The sequence below is a fragment of the Oncorhynchus mykiss genome, chromosome 5 (assembly GCF_057628025.1).
Source record: "Oncorhynchus mykiss isolate SJ-2025 chromosome 5, ASM5762802v1, whole genome shotgun sequence".
In the NCBI taxonomy this organism is placed as follows: Eukaryota; Metazoa; Chordata; class Actinopteri; order Salmoniformes; family Salmonidae; genus Oncorhynchus; species Oncorhynchus mykiss.
In genome coordinates, this window is record NC_143026.1 from 20,564,938 (window position 1) to 20,585,988 (window position 21,051).

At 44.8% G+C, this 21,051-nt stretch overlaps 1 protein-coding gene across 6 annotated transcripts in view; it reads left to right on the forward strand.

The window, feature by feature from the left end:
• Positions 1-21,051, forward strand: part of LOC110523391 (fibrinogen C domain-containing protein 1) — a 329,714-nt gene that overhangs the window by 152,115 nt on the left and 156,548 nt on the right. For all 6 annotated transcript variants that reach the window (XM_090234140.1, XM_090234143.1, XM_036977014.2 and 3 more), the window contains one exon: positions 2,506-2,602. In XM_090234140.1, coding sequence (XP_090090266.1) covers positions 2,506-2,602 — 97 coding nt within the window. The remainder of the gene's footprint in view (positions 1-2,505; positions 2,603-21,051) is intronic.

The following is a 21,051-nucleotide window of genomic DNA, read 5'->3' on the forward strand; positions in this document are numbered from 1 at the left end:
GGCAGGGAGTTTGAAGGTAGGCCTTGAAATACATCCACAGGTGCACCTCCAATTGACTCAAATTATGTCAATTAGCCTACCAGAAGCTTCTAAAGCCATGACACCATTTTCTGGAATATTCCAAGCTGTTTAAAGGCACAGTCAACTTAGTGTATGTAAACTTCTGACCCACTGGAATTGTGATACAGTGATTTAATCTGTCTGTAAACAATTGTTGGAAAAATGACTTGTGTCATGCACAAAGTAGATTTCCTAACCGACTTGCCAAAACTATAGTTTGTTTACAAGAAATTTGTGGAGTGGTTGAAAACTAGTTTTAATGACTCCAACCTAAGTGTATGTAAACTTCTGACTTCAACTCTATTAAGATATCTTGTTTTGTTTTTCATGCTGAAAGGTCTCTTTTATACAAAGCCTCACTCTATTTCTTCACACATCGCTTAGCTTGATAGAATTTATTTCATAGAGCTGTGGAGGATAATGTAATTGTCACCCGGCCTTAGATTTAGGGATATTGCATTATGAGAGAGAATCATCCTCACTTTCTTAGCTTTTAATTAAGGATGCGGATTCCATAGAGTTTTATTCGAAGTCAATCAAGATTTAATGGATTATGTTTTATTAGTTTATGAAAAAAAGCCTTTTCAAAGGGAAGAGGGTATGCATTATTCATTGGTGACACCAGAAGAATGTATTAGAGGTCAACCGATTATGATTTTTCAACGCCGATACCGATACCGATCATTGGAGGATCAAAAAGGTTGATACCGATTAATCGGCCAGTTTTTTATTTATTTATTTATTTATTTGTAATAATGACAATTACAACAATTCTGAATGAACACTTATTTTAACTTAATATAATACATCAATGAAATCAATTTAGCCTCAAATTAATAATGAAACATGTTCAATTTGGTTTAAATAATGCAAAAACAAAGTGTTGGAGAAGAAAGTAATGTGTGCCAATATGCAATATGTGCCAAGTAAAAATGTGTGCCATGTAAAATATGTGCCAAGTTAAAAAGCTAACATTTAAGTTCCTTGCTCAGAACATGAGAACATATGACATTTGGTGGTTCCTTTTAACATGAGACTTCAATATTCCAAGGTAAGAGGTTTTAGGTTGTAGTTAATATAGTATTTATAGGACTATTTCTCTCTATACCATTTGTATTTCTTATAGGCACTATAGTATTGCCAGTGTAACAGTATAGCTTCCGTCCCTCTCCTCACCCCTACCTGGGATCGAACCAGGAACGCATCGCCAACAGCCACCCACGAAGTAGCGTTACCCATCGCTCCACATAAGCTGCGACCCTTGCAGGGCAAGGGGAATAACTACTCCAAATCTAAAAGTGAGTGATGTTTGAAACGGTATTAGCGCACACCCAGCTAACTAGCTAGCCATTTCACATTGGTTACACCAGCCATTAGGCTGATAGGCTTGAAGTCATAAACAGCGCTTTGCGAAGAGCTGCTTGCAAAACGCACGAATGTGCTGTTTGAATGAATGATTACTGGCCTGCTGCTGCTCAGTCAGACTGCTCTTTCAAATCAGACTTAATTATAACATAATAACACACAGAAATACGAGCCTTTGGTCATTAATATGGTTGAATCCGGAAACTATCATTTCGAAAACAAAATGTTTATTATTTCAGTGAAATACGGAACCGTTCGGTATTTTATCTAACGTGTGGCATCCCTAAGTCTAAATATTCTTGTTACATTGCACAACCTTCAATGTTATGTCATAATTACGTAAAATGCTGGCAAATTAGTTCGCAATGAGCCCGAACTGTTGCATATACCCTGATTCTGCGTGCAATGAATGCAAGAGAAAAGACACCATTTCACCTGGTTAATATTGCCTGCTAACCTGGATTAGTAGTTATAACTAGTGATTATGATTGATTGATTTTTTTAAAGATAAGTTTAATGCTAGCTAGCAATTTACCTTGGCTTCTACTGCATTTGCGTAACAGGCAGGCTCCTCGTGGGGTGCAATGGTTATAGCGTAGGACTAGTTAACTGTACGGTCGCAAGAGCTGACAAGGTGAAAATCTGTTGTTCTGCCCCTGAACAAGGCAGTTAACCCACTGTTCCTAGGCCGTCATTGAAAATAAGAATGTGTTCTTAACTGACTTGCGTAGTTAAATGAAGGTATACATTTTTTTTAAAACATTTGTAAATACAGATTTCCGATTGTTATGAAAAGTTCAAATTGGCCCTAATTAATCGGTCATTCAGATTAATCGGTCAACCTCTAGAATGTATGACTGAGAGAAGAGAAGTTAATGATGTTCTTGACTTCGATGACTTGACTTAGATTTCACTGTGACTCATCTTACTACTGGAAAGATACAGCAGGTAGGAAGTGTATCGCTGCTGACCCCAGGCCAGCCCCGACCTCCAAACGATGAGCTCTAACCACTGTATGACCTATGTCTGGTGTTCTATAGCCTTGACCTCTAACCCCTGGTCTTTGTCTGTATTCTACAGGTGATCCAGCGCAGGGAAGATGGCTCGGTCAACTTCTTCAGAGGATGGGACTCCTACCGTGAGGGATTTGGCAAGATCACTGGAGAACACTGGCTAGGTAAGTGTGTGTGTCTGATTTGTGAGTTAACGATCAAGAAGTACCTTGGCACAGTTCTTAGTTCCAGGACCATTGCAGAGTGTGGGATAGTGGTTTGAGTGCTGGTAAAATACGAACGTAGTGTGGTTGGTCGGGGTGGATGGGTGGGCGTATCATGCGAACGACTTGCAACTTAAATATTGCGAATTCGAATCTCATCATGGACAACTTTAGCATTTTAGCTAATTAGCAACTTTTCAACTACTTGCTACTTTTTAGCTACTTTGGAACTACTTAGCATGTGAGCTAACACTTCCACTAACCCTAACCTTAAACATTTTAGCTAACCCTTTCTCCAACCCTAAACTTAACCCTAACCTTAACTCTACCCCCTAACCTTAACCCCTAGCCTAGCTAGTGTTAGCAAGCTAACTAACCTTAGCATCCTAGCCACCTAGCTAAAATGTCTTACATATTGTACGTTTTGAAAATTCGTGACATATCATACGAAATGTAATTCATACCATATCATACAAAATGGGTGATGGACACCCACAAATTAATATATGCCATACGAAATGTAACATATCATACTAGATGGCGCATTGCGGATTTACATAAAGAATAATACGAAATGCTCAGAGACCAGGTTGTAAATGTGGAGAGGAAATCTGTTTTGCGGTAGCTCCTTGTTTGCTCATCTAACCAAATTTAACCACAAATACAGCAGGTTATTGTGAGAGCACCACAGAGTACTCTTCCGCATTCAGTGGGGTAGTTGACTGCTTAGCCGCCATCATCCCTCGGGCCAAACATGAACTATAAAATGGTGTACAGGCTGGACAGTGCTTTACTAGCTGCTCCTCTTTCTCTTTCTTTCTCTCTCCTTCCCTCTCACACCCCTTCTCTCTATCAATCTCTTTCACTCCCTCCCATTCTCTCTCACTCTCACTCACTCTCTCTCAATTCAATTCAATTTGAGGGCTTTGTTGGCATGGAAAACATATGTTAACATTGCCAAAGCAAGTGAACTAGATAATAAATAAAAGTGAGAAAAAAAACAATACATAAACAGTAAACATTAAACTCACAAAAGTTCAAATGTCATATTATGTGCAAATAGTTAAATTACAAAAGGGAAAATAAATAAACAAAAATATGGGTTGCATTTACAACCTTTTCTTGTGGCAACAGGTCACACATCTTTCTGCTGTGATGGCACACTGTGGTATTTCACCCAGTAGATATGGGAGTTTATCAAAATTGGGTTTGATTTCAAATTCTTTGTGGATCTGTATAATCTGAGGGAAATATGTGTCTCTAATATGGTCATACATTTGGCAGGAGGTTAGGAAGTGCATCTCAGTTTCCACCTCATTTTGTTGTCAGTGTGCACATAGCCTGCCTTCTCTTGAGATCCAGGTCTGCCTACGGCGGCCTTTCTCAATAGCAAAGCTATGCTCACTGAGTCTGTACATAGTCAAAACTTTGCTTAAGTTTGGGCCAGTTACAGCGGTCAGGCATTCTGCGGCTGTGTACTCTCTGTTAAGGGCCAAAATGAATTATTGGTTGGTGAGCGTACCCAAGACCACACAACATTAAAGGGCAATGGGTTCTATAACTGATTCAAGTATTTTTAGCCAGATCCTAATTGTTATGTCAAATTGTATGTTCCTTTTGATGGCATAGAAGGCCCTTCTTGCCTTTTTTCTCAGATCATTCACAGCTTTGTGGAAGTTACCTGTGGCACTGATGTTTAGGCCGAAGTTTTTGTGTGCTCTAGGGCAACGGTGTCTAATTTGTATTCGTGGTCCTGGCAACTGGACTTTTTTACATCCATTTACATCATGCTTTATATATCAATGAGTTAGAGAGGGCACTAGAACAGTGTGCAGCACCTGGCCCTACTAGAGTCTGAAGTCAAATGTCTACTGTTTGCTGATGATCTGGTGCTTCTGTGCAGAAGATCTAGGTTCTGCTGTAGGCCCTCCTTGCTTGGGGACAGAATAACCATATTTATTATTTCTACTATTGACTGTTATCATTTTTTGTTATTGTTATCTGTATTTTTATTTACTAACATGATATATTATAGTTCTTCATTATTTGATTACAATGTATATTGTATAGGTTAGGAAGTTTCCTAATCAGCTTGAATTTGATTTTGATAGAGAGAGAGAGAGCGAGACGGGAGCAGTAGAAGAGAAAGCAGAGAGAGAGAGAGAGAGAGAGAGGGGGGGGGGGGGGGGGCAGTTGAAGAGAAAAGAGAGAGGGGGGGGCAGTTGAAGAGAAAACATAGAGAGCGAGAGAGGGGGGGGCAGTGGAAGAGAAAAGAGAGGGGGGCAGTGGAAGAGATAAAGAGAGAGAGACAGGGGGCAGTGGAGGAGAAAGAGAGAGAGAAAGAGAGAGAGATGGGGCAGTGGAAGAGAAAAAAAAGAGAGAGAGAGGGGGCAGTGGAGGAGAAAGAGAGGGAGAGAGAGATGGGGCAGTGGAAGAGAAAAAAGAGAGAGAGACAGGGGGCAGTGGATGAGAAAGAGAGAGAGAGAGAGAGATGGGGCAGTGGAAGAGAAAAAGAGAGAGAGAGACAGGGGGCAGTGGAAGAGAAAGAGAGAGAGACAGGGGGCAGTGGAAGAGAAAAAGAGAGAGACAGGGGGCAGTGGGAGAGAAAAAGAGAGAGACAGGGGGCAGTGGAAGAGAAAAAGAGAAAGACAGGGGGCAGTGGAAGAGAAAAAGAGAGAGAGAGAGACATGGGGCAGTGGAAGAGAAAAAGAGAGAGAGAGAGACATGGGGCAGTGGAAGATAAAAAGAGAGAGAGACAGGGGGCAGTGGAAGAGAAAAGAGAGAGAGAGACAGGGGGCAGTGGAAGAGAAAAAGAGAGAGACGGGGGCAGTGGAAGAGAGAGAGAGAGACAGGGGGCAGTGGAAGAGAAAGAGAGAGAGAGAGAGAGAGAGAGAGAGAGAGACAGGGGGCAGTGGAAGAGAAAAAGAGAGAGAGACAGGGGGCAGTGGAAGAGAAAAAGAGAGAGAGAGAGAGACAGGGGGCAGTGGAAGAGAAAAAGAGAGAGAGAGACATGGGGCAGTGGAAGAGAATAAAGAGAAAGAGAGAAAAGGGGCAGTGGAAGAGAAAAAAGAGAGAGAGACAGGGGGCAGTGGAAGAGAAAAAGAGAGACAGGGGGCAGTGGAAGAGAAAGAGAGAGAGAGAGACAGGGGGCAGTGGAAGAGAAAGAGAGAGAGACAGGGGGCAGTGGAAGAGAAAGAGAGAGAGAGAGACAGGGGGCAGTGGAAGAGAAAGAGAGAGAGACAGGGGGCAGTGGAAGAGAAAGAGAGAGAGAGAGACAGGGGGCAGTGGAAGAGAAAGAGAGAGAGACAGGGGGCAGTGGAAGAGAAAGAGAGAGAGAGAGACAGGGGGCAGTGGAAGAGAAAGAGAGAGAGAGAGAGACAGGGGGCAGTGGAAGAGAAAGAGAGAGAGAGAGAGAGACAGGGGGCAGTGGAAGAGAAAAAAGAGAGAGAGAGACAAGGGGCAGTGGAAGAGAAAAAAGAGAGAGAGACAGGAGGCAGTGGAAGAGAAAAAGAGAGACAGGGGGCAGTAGAAGAGAAAGAGAGAGAGACAGGGGGCAGTGGAAGAGAAAGAGAGAGAGAGAGACAGGGGGCAGTGGAAGAGAAAGAGAGAGAGAGAGAGACAGGGGGCAGTGGAAGAGAAAGAGAGAGAGAAAGATAGAGACAGCGAGAGAGAGACAGCGAGAGGGAGAGAGGGGGAGTAAAACTAGCATCTTTTAAAAAAAGGCACTGCCAGCCTACAGACCACAAGTAGACTACCACATCAGCCCTATCACATTAAAGACAGGTAAAGAGAAGGACAGGACCAGCAGGAGAGGGGAGGGCCTGCTGGCTATAAGAGGTTAGTTATCAATGTTTCCTCGACCCCGCTGTGCCCAGAGTGCTCTATCTCTCCCTCTCTCCTCCATCCCTCCATCCTCCTCGCCCGCTCTTCTTGTGGTTTTTGGAGAGCTCTTCAATCTCAGGGTTCTGACAAAGACAGACAGGCCTGCCATTGCACATCGCTCATATTTGAATAATCGCCACCACCTACCACACACACACACACGCGCATGCACACACACACACACACACACACACACACACACACACACACACACCCTGTAGTCACATGTACTTACACCACTCAGGGGGTCTAACAGCTCAATTATGGTGCTCCAAATTTCCCCCACTCATCACATGGCGAGTGGCATGTAAAGCCATAAACACAGCAATCTGCGCCGTGGTTATATTTTTAGTTGCAGCGAGGGACAACCAGGGAGAGGGGGAAAAGAAAGTGATTGGGGCGAAAACACTGCTATTCTTCCTGTGTTCCCTCTGCAGTCATTAGTTTATTTTTAACGAGGCACAGCATAAGTTGGGTTGACCTAGTGCAGGTGGAAGCAGAGACATCACAGGCAAATTGGATACAAGAACAACGGTCTTACCACTACACGGGCAGTACACACTACTACTACTGGGCAATTCCACGGTAACAAAACATGTATTTCTTATCAAAATGTGTTTTTGGCAGAAATGCCTTCTGGAAATGTCATGTGCCTTAATAACGAATGTATGCCATCTGTAAATATGAATACAATTGCTAAATTACGAGCCTAGTTGGTTTAACCACGGAAAAAACAGGAACCTTCCCACTAGCCATGATTGGCAGAGATAATGGATGGGCTGGACATGCTGAGAGAGGAGTTCGGATTGGTCTGCCATGTAGCACGCTTCTGTCTATAACATGAGCTGGTTAGTATGTGTAGGTAATCCTTTATAACGCTGCTTTTAAAAAATATATCACATAGTAGAACTGCAAAAGTGTTGCTCTCCACCTTCTGGAGGACCGAGTTTTGAAATCAGTTGAATGCCCTGTGGAATTAGAGTATGATAGCTAAGGAGATGGATAACATTCTGGCATTTGCTTGCAAATATTGGAAGGGATAAAAGGCTAGACATGGAAAATGAAACTATAACTAACTGGCATCCTCACCATTACATCAGTACTACAACTACCATTATCATTACTACTACTACTACTACTACCACAATCATTAAACTGCTATCATTGCCATCACCCCTACTACCCATACCACTAATATTTGGAACAATAATCACAATAATAGTAATAACAATAATAGTTATAACAATAAAACTAATAATAACAAAGTTACTGTTTACTATGCACATGTTATTATTCAGTGTCCCTCAGGCTATGGCAGGAAAATACATATTTGGCTGCAAGAGGAGCCATAGCTCCGTTGCCCATTAGTATTTTTGTTTTTCCTATGGGTTTAATAAGTTAACATTTTGAATAACGGTAGTAATTGCTGTGAATATTTCTCACAGTAAAGGAGACACTGCACCTCTGTTTCTACCTCCATGGTTGTGCAGTGACCACATACACAGACAACGGTCTCAATGAGGACAGCAGAGCTGACAACACTGAATGTGCTAGTGGCTAACAGCCTGCTGCCTGGCCTGCACACTATCACATTGTGGAGCGAGAGGAGTTAGAGCCCTGTTGATTGATAAGATGAGAGCACCCCTCCAGCTAGGATGAAGTCCATCACTCCTCAGTAGGCCAGGCTTGGTCCTGTTTGTGGGTCTGTCCCAGTAAGACGGCCAATTATCTTCAAATTCTATCTTTTGGGAGGAGCAGAAAACAGTTTTCAACCAGCGATTGAGTTGTGAGACTGCTGTAGAGCTCATCACTCCCCCTAACTGGGAGGGGGCCAGAGACAATTACTCGATGCGACACATCTTTCTAACTAATATACACACTGAAGCGATGTTGCTGGACCATTATTTTTAAGTCTAATATTGCGGGTAATGGAGTCGCCAATGACTAGAGTTTTCAATTTGTCAGAACTAATGGTGGGAGGCTTCGGTGGCTCAGACCCCATAACGGGTGGAGTAGAGACAAGAGAAGGCTTGGCCTCTGACTCCGACTCGTTGCTTAATGGGGAGAACTGGTTGAAAGTTTCTGTCGGCTGAATGAGCGACACCGGTTGAGCATTCCTACAGCATTTCCCTACAGAAGCCATGAGAAAGTTGTCCGGCTGCGGGGACCGTGCGGGGGGATTTATACTAACGTTACTATCTGTACTTACTGGTGGCACAGACGCTGTTTCATCCTTTCCTACACTGAAATAACCCTTGCCTAACGTTTGCGTGTGAAGCTGGGCTTGCAGCACAGCTATCCTCGCCGTAAGGCGATCGTTCTCCTGTATATTATGAGTACAGTGACTGCAATTAGAAGGTTTAATGTTACTACTTAGCTTTGGCTGGTGGAGGTCCTGTTGAACCATACCCAGATAAAGTGTCCGGAGTGAAAAAGTTGAATGAAAAAAGTAGAGCGAGGAAAATGAAATAACAAAAATAGAACCAAGACGTTGGTAAATGTGTTAAATGAAGATTGATTAACGGTTATAAAAAAGTAAAAACTGTCAAGTTTGTCACGTAGCCAAGTAGCAACAAACAGCACAGAGACAAGTGACGCGCTCAAATGGAAGTGACGAGCACTCGCGCAATCCAAGGAGGGGTGTCCAAATATGTGATGGTTACCTCTCTCATCAGTGTAGTCAGGCTCAGAACCTGTTCTCGCATGGAAATCTCCACAAAGAAGTACTTTACCCTCTGCCTGAAATTGAATGATTTCTGTATGGAAATTGTCAAAAAACAGATCATTATAATATGATGAATCTGAAGGGGGAGCATAAGCTGCACATATGCATACATCATTGTCACTATAGATTGTAGCTTTGTTCAGTTTTAGCCAAATGTGGTTAGTACCTTTTTTTCATTTCATTCAGTGCTAAATCCTGCCTATGCCAAATGTCCTGGCCCCGTTAAACATTTGTATTGATTTATGGTGGTAAACTTTCCCTAATAGCCTGAGGGGCACTGAGTATGAATGTCTCCACGTCTCCATGTTAGGATTATGATGTCCTGTCCCTTGATGGTTTTTTTTAGAAATTACGGATTTGTAAGAACCAAAATGTGAAGAGTATAGGCCCTGGATACTCCAAGAACTGTTAGTTATTGATCTCATGTATAATAAGTGTGAGAGAGAGAGAGAGAGAGAGAGAGAGAGAGAGAGAGAGAGAGAGAGAGAGAGAGAGAGAGAGAGTGTGTGTGTGTGTGTGTGTGTGTGTGTGTGTGTGTGTGTTTGTGTGTGTGTGTGTGTGTGAGTGAATTAATGGGTCTGTCTTGTTCAGTAGTCTGCATATTAAATGCAGTAGCTGGCGCACTTCTCCAATGTCTGATCGTTCTGAGGTTACCTCAGCATATGTAGGCTGGTGATCTGAATGATACATTGTGTGGACTGCATCATGTGGTCCACTTCTCTGAAGGACAGTGTTCTGCCTGACCTTAGAGTAGTGGTCAGTGCTGTGCTGTGGTCTAATAGAGCTGTGTTGTGATAGGCCGGGTCTAGTAGAGCTGTGTTGTGATGGGCCTGGTCTAGTAGAGCTGTGTTGTGATGGGCCTGGTCAAGTAGAGCTGTGTTGTGATGGGCCTGGTCTAGTAGAGCTGTGTTGTGATGGGCCTGGTCTAGTAGAGCTGTTTTGTGATGGGCCAGGTCTAGTAGAGCTGTGTTGTGATGGGCCTGGTCTAGTAGAGCTGAGTTTTGATGGGCCGGGTCTAGTAGAGCTGTGTTGTGATGGGCCAGGTCTAGTAGAGCTGAGTTTCGATGGGCCGGGTCTAGTAGAGCTGTGTTGTGATGGGCCTGGTCTAGTAGAGCTGAGTTTTGATGGGCCGGGTCTAGTAGAGCTGTGTTGTGATGGGCCGGGCCTGGTCATGCTGTCCGGTGGCGGGTCTGGTCTGGTAAATCTGTGCTGTGGTGGGCCGGTCTAGTAAAGCCGTGTCTGTTTTTTCTCTTCTGGGGATGGTGGGGGTAGTGTTGTTTCAGAAAGTGTAGCGGGGGGCCTCTGCTGCTGGGGTGATGGGTGTGTGGGTCCCTGTAGAGTGTTGCATCCTTTAGGTCCTTAGAAAAGTTTCTGACACTGTCCTGATCAAGGTGTACATTATCGTATAAGTGTTCACGTGTCAGAGTGGGATGATGAGCCATTCTGACGTTGAGCAGTGAGGCACAGTCCACAGTGATCTATTTTGTCAGTCAACTGTCCTGTGAAGTCTTTTCTTGGTAGGAGTGTTGTTGGGAACATAGCCTGTTTCCGCTCTGCCACTCTTCTCAGATATATTTTCACCTTTGGCACAACGGTTGTTTGTGCCAGTGTGGATGATGATGTTGTCAGGGGTGTCAAACCTGGTCTGACTGAGTAGCTGCATTGCACTGTCAGTTATAGGACACCCGCACCTATACACATGGTGTCTAGGGAATCACCAAGAACTTCCCATTTGAATCGATAAGGATTGCAGTTGTGGGTGGTTGTCTGGATGGAGCAGACTGGGAGGCTGGTAGGCTGACTTGGGCTGGAGCAGACTGGGGGGCTGGTAGGCTGACCTGGGCTGGAGCAGACTGGGAGGCTGACCTGGGCTGGAGTAGACTGGGAGGCTGACCTGGGCTTGAGCAGACTGGTAGGCTGACCTGGGCTGGAGCAGACTGGGAGGCTGACCTGGGCTGGAGCAGATTGTGCCGTAGCAGACTGGGAGGCTGGTGTTCTGACCTGGGCTGGAGCAGACTCGGAGGCTGGTAGGCTGACCTGGGCTGGAGCAGACTGGGAGGCTGACCTGGGCTTGAGCAGAATGTGCCGTAGCAGACTGGGAGGCTGGTAGGTTGCCCTGGGCTGGAGCGGACTGGAAGGCTGGTGCAGTGTCATCAGGCTGTGTGGTGGAGGCCATGCTGGTTATGCTGGTCTCAGGTTCTGCCTGTGTTGTACCAAGCTGGTGGACATGTTCTCTAGATGCAGAGGACATACTAGCTTGGACATGACTAGCTTCTGGTTGAGGGTGTCAATGTACCTCTCTCTTTGCTCTAGCTCTTTTCTTGTTGTGGTCTCTGAGGTCATCATTTGTCTGATTCAGTTTGTCCATTCGGCTTTCTAATTTAGCAATAGATGCTCGGCTCTCCTCCCTGAACTGTTTCATCTCTTCTTTTAGTTTGTGGACAGTGTCATCATCTTGAAGCTTGTTCTCTCTGAGTTCTATGACCTCTGCTTCAACTGAGAGAGGGTGTTGTGGAAATGTTGCATAGCAGGTGTTCTTGGTGTTTTAGGCATGTTCTTGGCTCTGTCTGCTGCAGGTGAGGTAGGTAGAAGGACTCTGAGCAGCAAGAATCCCATGAGCTTTTTCAGAAATGCTGACCTGACAGCCTTAGCTGATGCCTCTCTTTTTGGAGAAAGGGGCATGGTTGCAAATAACCCTTTTCCATATGTGCCCTCATTTGGTAATTGTCTGTCTGTCTCTGTCTGTCTCTGTCTGTCTGCCTGTCTGTCTGTCTGTCTGTCTGTCTGTCTGTCTGTCTGTCTGTCTGTCTGGCTGGCTGTCTGTGAGGGAGGGAGGGTTCCACCTACACCTCTTAGATCAATAACAAAATGCCCCCAGAAACTCAGCCTATTAACTCCCTGTAGGATCAGTCTCCTAGTCTCTCAGCAGAGAGTTTACCCCACGTCTGACATAGCAGGGACTCCACAGCATTACTTATTTTAGTATTTTAGATTCTTCAAAGTAGCTATCCTTTGCCATTGATGACAGCACACTCTTGGCATTCTCTCAACCAGCTTCATGAGAAATGCCTTTTGCATTCTTGAAGGAGTTCACACATATGCTGAGCACTTGTTGGCTGATTTTCCTTCACTCTGCGGTCCACTCATATTAGAGCATCTCAATTGTGTTGAGGTCGGGTGATTGTGGAGGCCAGATCATCTAATGCAGCACTCTGTCACTCTCCTTCCTGGTCAAATAGCCCTTACACAGCCTGGAGGTGTGTTGGGTCATTGTCCTGTCAAAAACAAATGATAGTCTAATTAAATGCAAACCAGATGGGATGGTATATCACTGCAGAATGCTGGTTAAGTGTGCCTTGAATTCTAAATAAATCACCTATAGTGTCATCAGCAAAGCCCCCCCACCATCACACCTCCTCCTCCATGCTTCATGGTGGGAACCACACATGCAGAGATCATCCATTCACCTACTCTGCATCTCACAAAGACACGGAGGTTGGAACCAAAAATCGCAAATTTGGACTCATCAGACCAAATTACAGATTTCCACCGGTCTAATGTTCATTGGTCGTGTTTCTTGGCCCAAGCAAGTCTTTTCTTCTTATTGGTGTCCTTTAGTAGTGGTTTTTTGGCAGCAATTCGGCCATGAAGGCCTGATTCACACAGTCTCCTCTGAACAGTTGATGTTGAGATGTGTTTGTTACTTGAACTCTGTGAAACATTTATTTGGACTGCAATCTGAGGCTGGTAACTTCGGTAAACTTGTCCTCAGCAGCAAAGGTAACTCTGGGTCTTCCTTTCCTGTCGCGGTCCTCATGAGAACCAGTTTCATCAAAGCACTTCATGGTTTTTGCAACTGCACTTGAAGAAACATTCAAAGATCTTGAAATTTTTCAGTTTGACTGACCTTCAAGTCTTAAAGTAATGATGGACTGTCGTTTCTCTTTGCTTATTTGAGCTGTTCTTGCCATAATATGGACTTGGTCTTTTACCAAATAGGGCTATATTTTGTATTCCATCCCTATCTTGTCACAACACAACTGATTGGCTCAAACGCATTAAGGAAAGAAATTCCACAAATTCACTTTTAACAAGGCACACATGTTAATTGAAATGCATTCCAGGTGACTACCTCATTAACCTGGTTGAGAGAATGCCAAGAGTGTGTGAAGCTGTCATCAAGGCAAAGGGTGACTACTTTGAAGAATCTCAAATGTAAAATATATTTCAAGGCACACAATAACCAGTGATACGCCATCCCATCTGGTTTGCGCTTAGTGAGACTATCATTTGTTCTTCATCAGGACAATAGCCCAACGCACCTTCAGGCTGTGTAACGGCTATTTGACCAAGAAGGAGAGTGATATGTTGCTGCATCAGATGACCCTGGCCTCCACAATCACATGACCTCAACCCAATTGAGATGGTTTGGGATGAGTTGGACCGCAGAGTGAAGGAAAAGCAGCTAACAAGTGTTCAGCATATGTTGGAACTCCTTCAAGACTGCCAAGAGTGTGCCAAGCTGTCATCAAGATAAAGGGTGGCTACTTTGAATAATCTAAAATCAAAAATATATTTAGATTTGTTGAAAAAAAAAATGGTTTACTACATGATTCCATATGTATTTTTTTCATATTTTTGATGTCTTCACTATTATTCTACAATGTAGAAAACCGTAAAAATAAAGAAAATCCCTTGAATGAGTAGGTGTGTCCAAACTCTGTTGGACCAAACCTCAAACCTCAAGTGCAAATAGCGAATTGAAACCTCTTGTCAGAGAGGTAGCACTGCTCTCATCTTTGTTGTTTGAGTGGCAGAGGGAGGGGCTTGGTGTGTGTGTTAAACAGAGAGGAAGAGGTGAGAGAGAGGTTAACATTTCTCCACAATCTGTCCAAAATAAGCCCAATGCTTTACTATGTGCTTATTTTGGACATAAGCTTGTCAGCTGCCTTCCCTCGGATCCTTAAAAGCAGTGGCATGCCGTGGGCCTGGGGCCTGGGCCTTCAGTGAGGTCCTACACAGTCCCTCCCGAATGAATCCACCTCTTATTACCATCATTATGATGCCATGGCTCTAGACACTATACATTTAGACAGAAACGCAGTATAACCAGGCGTTGCGTCACCTTGAAATTGACATTTTTATTCAGAGAATTGCAGGGGAAGAGTACAGTACAGTACAGTTCAACTAATAGGCAATTACATAGTCGAGTGCAACAGAGTTATATTAATATTCTTCTTCTATCCATTTCTGGTCCACAAACTTTGAGCTTTAAGTCCCCCCCCCCCCAAAAAAAATACAGTTCCTGTTTACCCAAAAACATGACACAATCAATGAGTCTTTTCAATATTTCCCTATTTTTCTTCGATATCTTCTCCTCCTTCCGCCATTGTGGGTTGAAAAATATATTTCTTCTGATGATGTTTAGGCCAGCAGAGAAGGCCTTGCTGGCCCTGACGGCCCACCACTGCTTAAAAGGTTCTACAGCTGCAACATCTGCCTGGTAAGGCAACTGCTCGGCCTCTGACTTTAAGTCACTGCAGAGGGTTGTGCGTACGGCCCAGTACATCACTGGGGCCAAGCTTCCTGCCATCCAGGACCTCTATACCAGGCGGTGTCAGAGGAAGGCCCTAAACATTGCCAAAGACTCCAGCCACCCTAGTCATAGACTGTTCTCTCTGCTACTGCACAGCAAGCGGTACCGGAGCGCCAAGTCTAGGTCCAAGAGACTTCTAAACCGTTTCTACCCCCAAGCCATAAGATTCCTGGACATCTTGTCAAATGGCTTCCCGGCCTATTTTCATTGCCTCTCACCCCCTCTTTGCACCACTGCTACTCCCTGTTGTCATCTAATGATATTTTCTTCCACCTCTTGTTTGCATAGCAACATAATAACATGCAAGCTTTCGATCAAGACTCTCCCAGCTCATTCAAATGCACCGAATACACTCAAATTAAATCTTACACTCACACATAACACACACACACACATAACATAACACACACACACACACACATCCTTCATTGCATGCTCTTACCACACTGCGAGGCATACTGTATCTTTATTCTGCTCACGCAGCAGAGATCTAGGGAGGGCTGCATCTGTCCAAAGAGAGCAGGAAAATAGAAGAACACTAAATCCTGGGAGGCTATTGTACTCTTTCTGTTTTTGTCCTTTTTTTGGTCACGCACACTCGTTTTACATGGCTGGAGCAGGAGGGGGTAGGTTGGGGCCTTCCTACACAATCAGCAATCAACCAGAACTCTTCCCTCGGTACTCTTCACTACTCTCCCCCTCTTCCCTTCCTCTCATCTTCATTCAGCCTCTCAGCATCTGCCAGTCTCCCTGTGCCCCACCTCGCTCCTCTCATCCCTCCTCATCTCTCTCCTTGCCCCCCTCACTCATCTCACCCCTTCCAGTCCCCCCCTCGCTCCTCTCACCCCTCCTCATCTCTCTCCCTGTGCCCCACCTCGCTCCTCTCACCCCTCCTGATCTCTCACCCTCCACCTAGCCCCTGACCCCTCTAACCTGCATCCACCTGAACCTCAGTGTCATCACAAAGCACCTCAACCCAGGCAGCAGCATCTCTGCTGTAGAAGAAGATAAATTATGCCCAATCATGTCTGGCATCATCTGCCCTTAGGTCATCTCTGCTTCTGACAGCAGCGGGGTTAGAGGTCAGAGGCATGCACCAATTACAGTGAGAGGAGGGAGGGAAGGAGGAAGAGAGGACAGAATAGTGTCTTGATGGTGTTGAAGGAGTTTTAATCTCCTGGTGTTTAATGGAGAGATAGATAGAATGATAGGTGATATCTCTGTGGCTCATTAGCAGGGAAGGGTTGCGGGGAGTCATCAGTAGCTCTGCATGTCGATGTCAACCCTCCAACCCCTCCACCATGCAGAGAGGTGGAGGGAGGGAAGAAAGGATAGCGGGAGAAATGGAGTGAAGGGGGAGAGGAGAGAGAGAAGGAGAGGCGGGGGAATGAGAGAAAAATGGAGGGTGAGAGTGAGAAGGAGAGAGGGTGATTGAGGGACAAAGTTGGATGGGAAGAGAGAGTGAGAGATGGAGAAAAATTGTGATTGGGATTGAGGCACAATGTGAGGAAGGGGAATAGAGAGAGAGAGGAAGGGAGGCAGGGCAATAGGAGGGAGGTGGCAAACGACGAGGAAAGACATTGTGGGAGAGGTGCATAGGGAGAAGTGTGTTCATAGATGGACGAAGGCATTATTCAGAAATCACAAAGCCAGGAAGGGAGAGAGGGTGATGTACAGAGAGTTAGGAGATGCACCCTGTCTATGCAGATGGAAGAATGTGGAGATTATTTGAGGATATCTTACTTGTGTGCCTACGTACTGTGGAATGTTCTTCAGATCTCTCTCTCTCTCTCTCTCTCTCTCTCCTTTTCTCTCTCTCTCTCTTTTTCTCTCTCTCTCTCTCCTTTTCTCTCTCTCTCTCGTTTCTCTCTCTCTCTCTCGTTTGTCTCTCTCTCTCTTTTGTCTCTCTCTCTCTTGGCTATCTCGCTCTCCCTCTCTCTCTCTCTCTCTCTCTATCCTCGATCTCGCTCTCTCTGATGATTGTTAGGGCTGACTCACTGACTAGAAGAGCTGTTTGTTGAATCCTCGGAGATCATGTAACTTTTCCGTGGATGACAACACACACACACATACTGTTCATGCAGACATTAATCTCACACACTCACGCACGCACACACTGTGGTAGTGTGATTATATGGACTCTGTACCTAGCTAGTAGGAAGGTCACAGCTTGGAGGGGTCCAGGGGAAACACTCTGCATAAAACTCTCGTTAACTGTCTTTGTTCCTGCTGTTACCATGAAGAAATAAGCCCATTATTCCTGCCTGTGTCAGCTGCACAGCTCTCCATCTCTATCCATCCATCCACTCTTCGTTTGGCTCCTTTATCTATTTCCTCTGATGCTGTATTTGACATTTTCCCTGCAAAAAAACATGATTTCCCCCTGCATTGTTTTAGCAGTCTTGCTTCCTTGTAGTTTGGTACGTATACCCTAAATAATAGAATGGAACGTGCATCTGATGTGCCTTCTGTACATTGTTTGTTCTCAAAGATGTCGTTATTGTTGAGGTATTCGGTTGCATTGTATGAAAGTGGTTTCCAACAATGCTTTGTTGTGGAATCAGAATTCTAGCCCAGCCTGGAAGTGACTGTCAGTATCTTTTGTTTCTTGAGACAGGTGCCAATAGATCCAACCACGGAGAAAGGCTTGTCAGTTTTCATATCCTAGGACATCTCACAGCCCTCCTGAAGCACAGCAGTGCGCCATTTAGAGCTGGCTTAATGATTATTTGATATGTTGCGTGACGGTGGGAATGTCTCCATGCACAATGATTCATCAGAAAGGCTTTCTATTGTGACATGACGGCTCCAGAGTCAGACCAGTCTACTGTATATCTGAAGTGGCACATGGTTTTACTTCGGCAGAAGCAATGACAAATGATTGGAAAACAAGCATACATTGATACTCCATGGTTATGATATATCCAATTTATCTGACCTCCCTCTATATTCCATACTGGGCTATGTTAAAAGAGAAAGCTGGTATTCTTCTCTTTCCATTTCTGTCCCTCTCTCCCCTTTGAGAGGCAAGCCATACTGGGCCAAACAAGAGTATATACCTGCCAGGGTCCTGACCGGGACCTACAGGTCTGACCACATCACCCCAATGTTTGCCCAACTCCACTGGCTACCTACCCAACTCCACTGGCTACTGACCCAACTCCACTGGCTACCTACCCAACTCCACTGGCTACCTACCCAACTCCACTGGCTACTGGCCCAACTCCACTGGCTACCTACCCAACTCCACTGGCTACTGGCCCAACTCCACTGGCTACTGGCCCAACTCCACTGGCTACCGGCCCAACTCCACTGGCTACCCAACTCCACTGGCTACCGGCCCAACTCCACTGGCTACCGGCCCAACTCCACTGGCTACCGGCCCAACTCCACTGGCTACCGGCCCAACTCCACTGGCTACTGGCCCAACTCCACTGGCTACTGGCCCAACTCTACTGGCTACTGGCCCAACTCCACTGGCTACTGGCCCAACTCCACTGGCTACCGGCCCAACTCCACTGGCTACCGGCCCAACTCCACTGGCTACTGGCCCAACTCCACTGGCTACCGGCCCAACTCCACTGGCTACCGGCCCAACTCCACTGGCTGCTCATGCTTGTATTTAAAGCCTTGAATGGATTGAGCCCCACCTACATCAGTGACCTCATCTCAATCAGCGAGCCACCTCATACTCGTTTTTTTCAATCAGCGAGCCACCTCATACTCGTTTTTTTCAATCAGCGAGCCACCTCATACTCGTTTTTTCAATCAGCGAGCCACCTCATCGTTTTTTCAATCAGCGATTCACCTCATACTCGTTTTTTCAATCAGCGATTCACCTCATACGCGTTTTTCAATCAGCGAGGCACCTCGTACCTCATTTTTTCCAATTACTTTTCAAAACTGAATGGATGGATTTATAAAACTTTATAAAACCATCAGACTTCTCTCACTTTATAAAACCAGCTGACTTCTCTCACTTTATAAAACCAGCTGACTTATCTCACTTTATAAAACCAGCTGACTTCTCTCACTTTATAAAACCAGCAGACTTCTCTCACTTTATAAAACCAGCAGACTTCTCTCACTTTATAAAACCAGCTGACTTCTCTCACTTTATAAAACCAGCAGACTTCTCTCACTTTATAAAACTAGCTGACTTCTTTCACTTTATAAAACCAGCTGACTTCTCTCACTTTATAAAACCAGCTGACTTCTCTCACTTTATAAAACCAGCAGACTTCTCTCACTTTATAAAACCAGCTGACTTCTCTCTTATTAACTGGCAACAAAAAACTCAGTTGCGTATTTGTCTCACTCTCTCCCACGTTCTTCCTCTCTTCCTCTCAGAATAGAGCTAAGCACAGGAAAAACCATAGAGGAGAACCTTGTTCAGTCTGCGTTCCAACAGACACTGGCAGACAAATTCACCTTTCAGCAGGACAGTAACCTTAAACAAGGCCAAATATACACTGGAGTTGCTTGCCAAGACGACACTGAATGTTCCTGAAAATCTATGGCAAGACTTGAAAATGGCTGTCTAGCAATGATCAACAACCAAATGGACAGAGTTTGAAGTATTTAAAATGGAATAATGTGCAAATATTGTACAATCTAGGTGTGCAAAGCTCTTAGGGACTTACACAGAAAGACTCACAGCTGTAATCGCTGTCAAAGGTGATTGTAGCATGACTCAGGGGTGTGAATACTTAAATCGAATCTGTATTTCATCTTCAATACATTTGCGGAAAAATAATCAAATGAATGTATTTTGAATTCAGGCTGGAACATAACAAGATGTGGAATATGTCAAGGGGTATGAATACTTTCTGAAGGCACTGTGTTAGTAAGTACAGGTATGTGTGTACTTGGATGTGGGTGTATTGGTGTGTGTAATAATACTGTATGTAGGGCTACCTACATGCATGTGTTACTGTGTATGTCTGTCAATCTCCCGAAACAAAGCAATGCCGGCCAACCAATCCAAATCAAGCAAATTATCGTTCAAAATGAAGGGATCAATAAAATATCAAATTAAATCAAATCCAGCCACGACAACGTCATCACCACCACAGCCAAGCAGAAGGCCTTGTCCTATTGCCTCCCACCTAAGCAGCAGAGCATAAAACATGATATGATCTAATCTCCCAGATGACAAAAGGAAATAGAAACTACAATCCCCAGCATTTATAATTTATATGGACACATAAGTGTTTTCAGTTAAGGGTTCCTCCCACAGCACATTCATATCACATCTATTATTCAGGAGTTAGAAGAGGAGAGAAGCCTCGTCTCTGATTCTGACACTCTCAGTGTTCAACGAGCCACGTCAGCTACTATTAGAGGAGCGGAGGGCAAGGCCCTCTGCAGGCTTCCCTGATGCTGTTACACCCGCTACTTTAACTCCCAGCTCACTGCATCAGCAGAGCAGAGTAGGGGGAAGGTCCTCAGTCGCCTGCTTTGACTCTCTGCCAGGTCACACCAAATCCACTGCAGTATTGGACATTTTTCCATGTCCATAGGACGTTGGGAGATGCCTTTTAATATCGTCCACAAGGGACAACCGGGCGCCTATTACCATCTATTAGGCTCGGGGCTTGCTACGGTGATGTGGATGGGGATAGAGGAAGGGCTTATACCACAAGTTACAGCTCAGAGGATTGTGGGTTCAATCTCAGTATAAGGCACTCATTATTTTATTTTTTAAATTCTGGTTTAACCATCTCCCAAACCTTAACCCTTACATACTTTCACTTCACCAATAGATGTTTAATCCTCCCCCCTGGACAAACGTTGAAGTGAGACTGTGAGATCTTGTTGCTAACGCTAGCACACACTCTATAGAATCCCCAGTCTCTTAGCCTGGTAGAGCTCCGACGAGTAGCTAGCTAGCCTATTCAATCTGCTACATGTTGGGGCTCAACGTGGAGGCAAGGCCCTCCCATCCACAGATATGTAACTAGCCTACTCTATTTGCTATATAAAAAAACAGTCTACTCTACTGTAACAGTCTACTCACTTTTACACCTGCTATTTTTACCGACAGCTAGCTATCTAGCCTACTCCATTTGCTATAAAAACCTCAGCTTACTGTTACCCTGTCAGATGTACGCTCCCAGCTTACTGCAAGCCTGGAACACTAGCCTTCTACAAACTAAAAAAGCTCCTAGCTCCATCTGCTGCAGATTTGGGAACATTGCTGGAGTG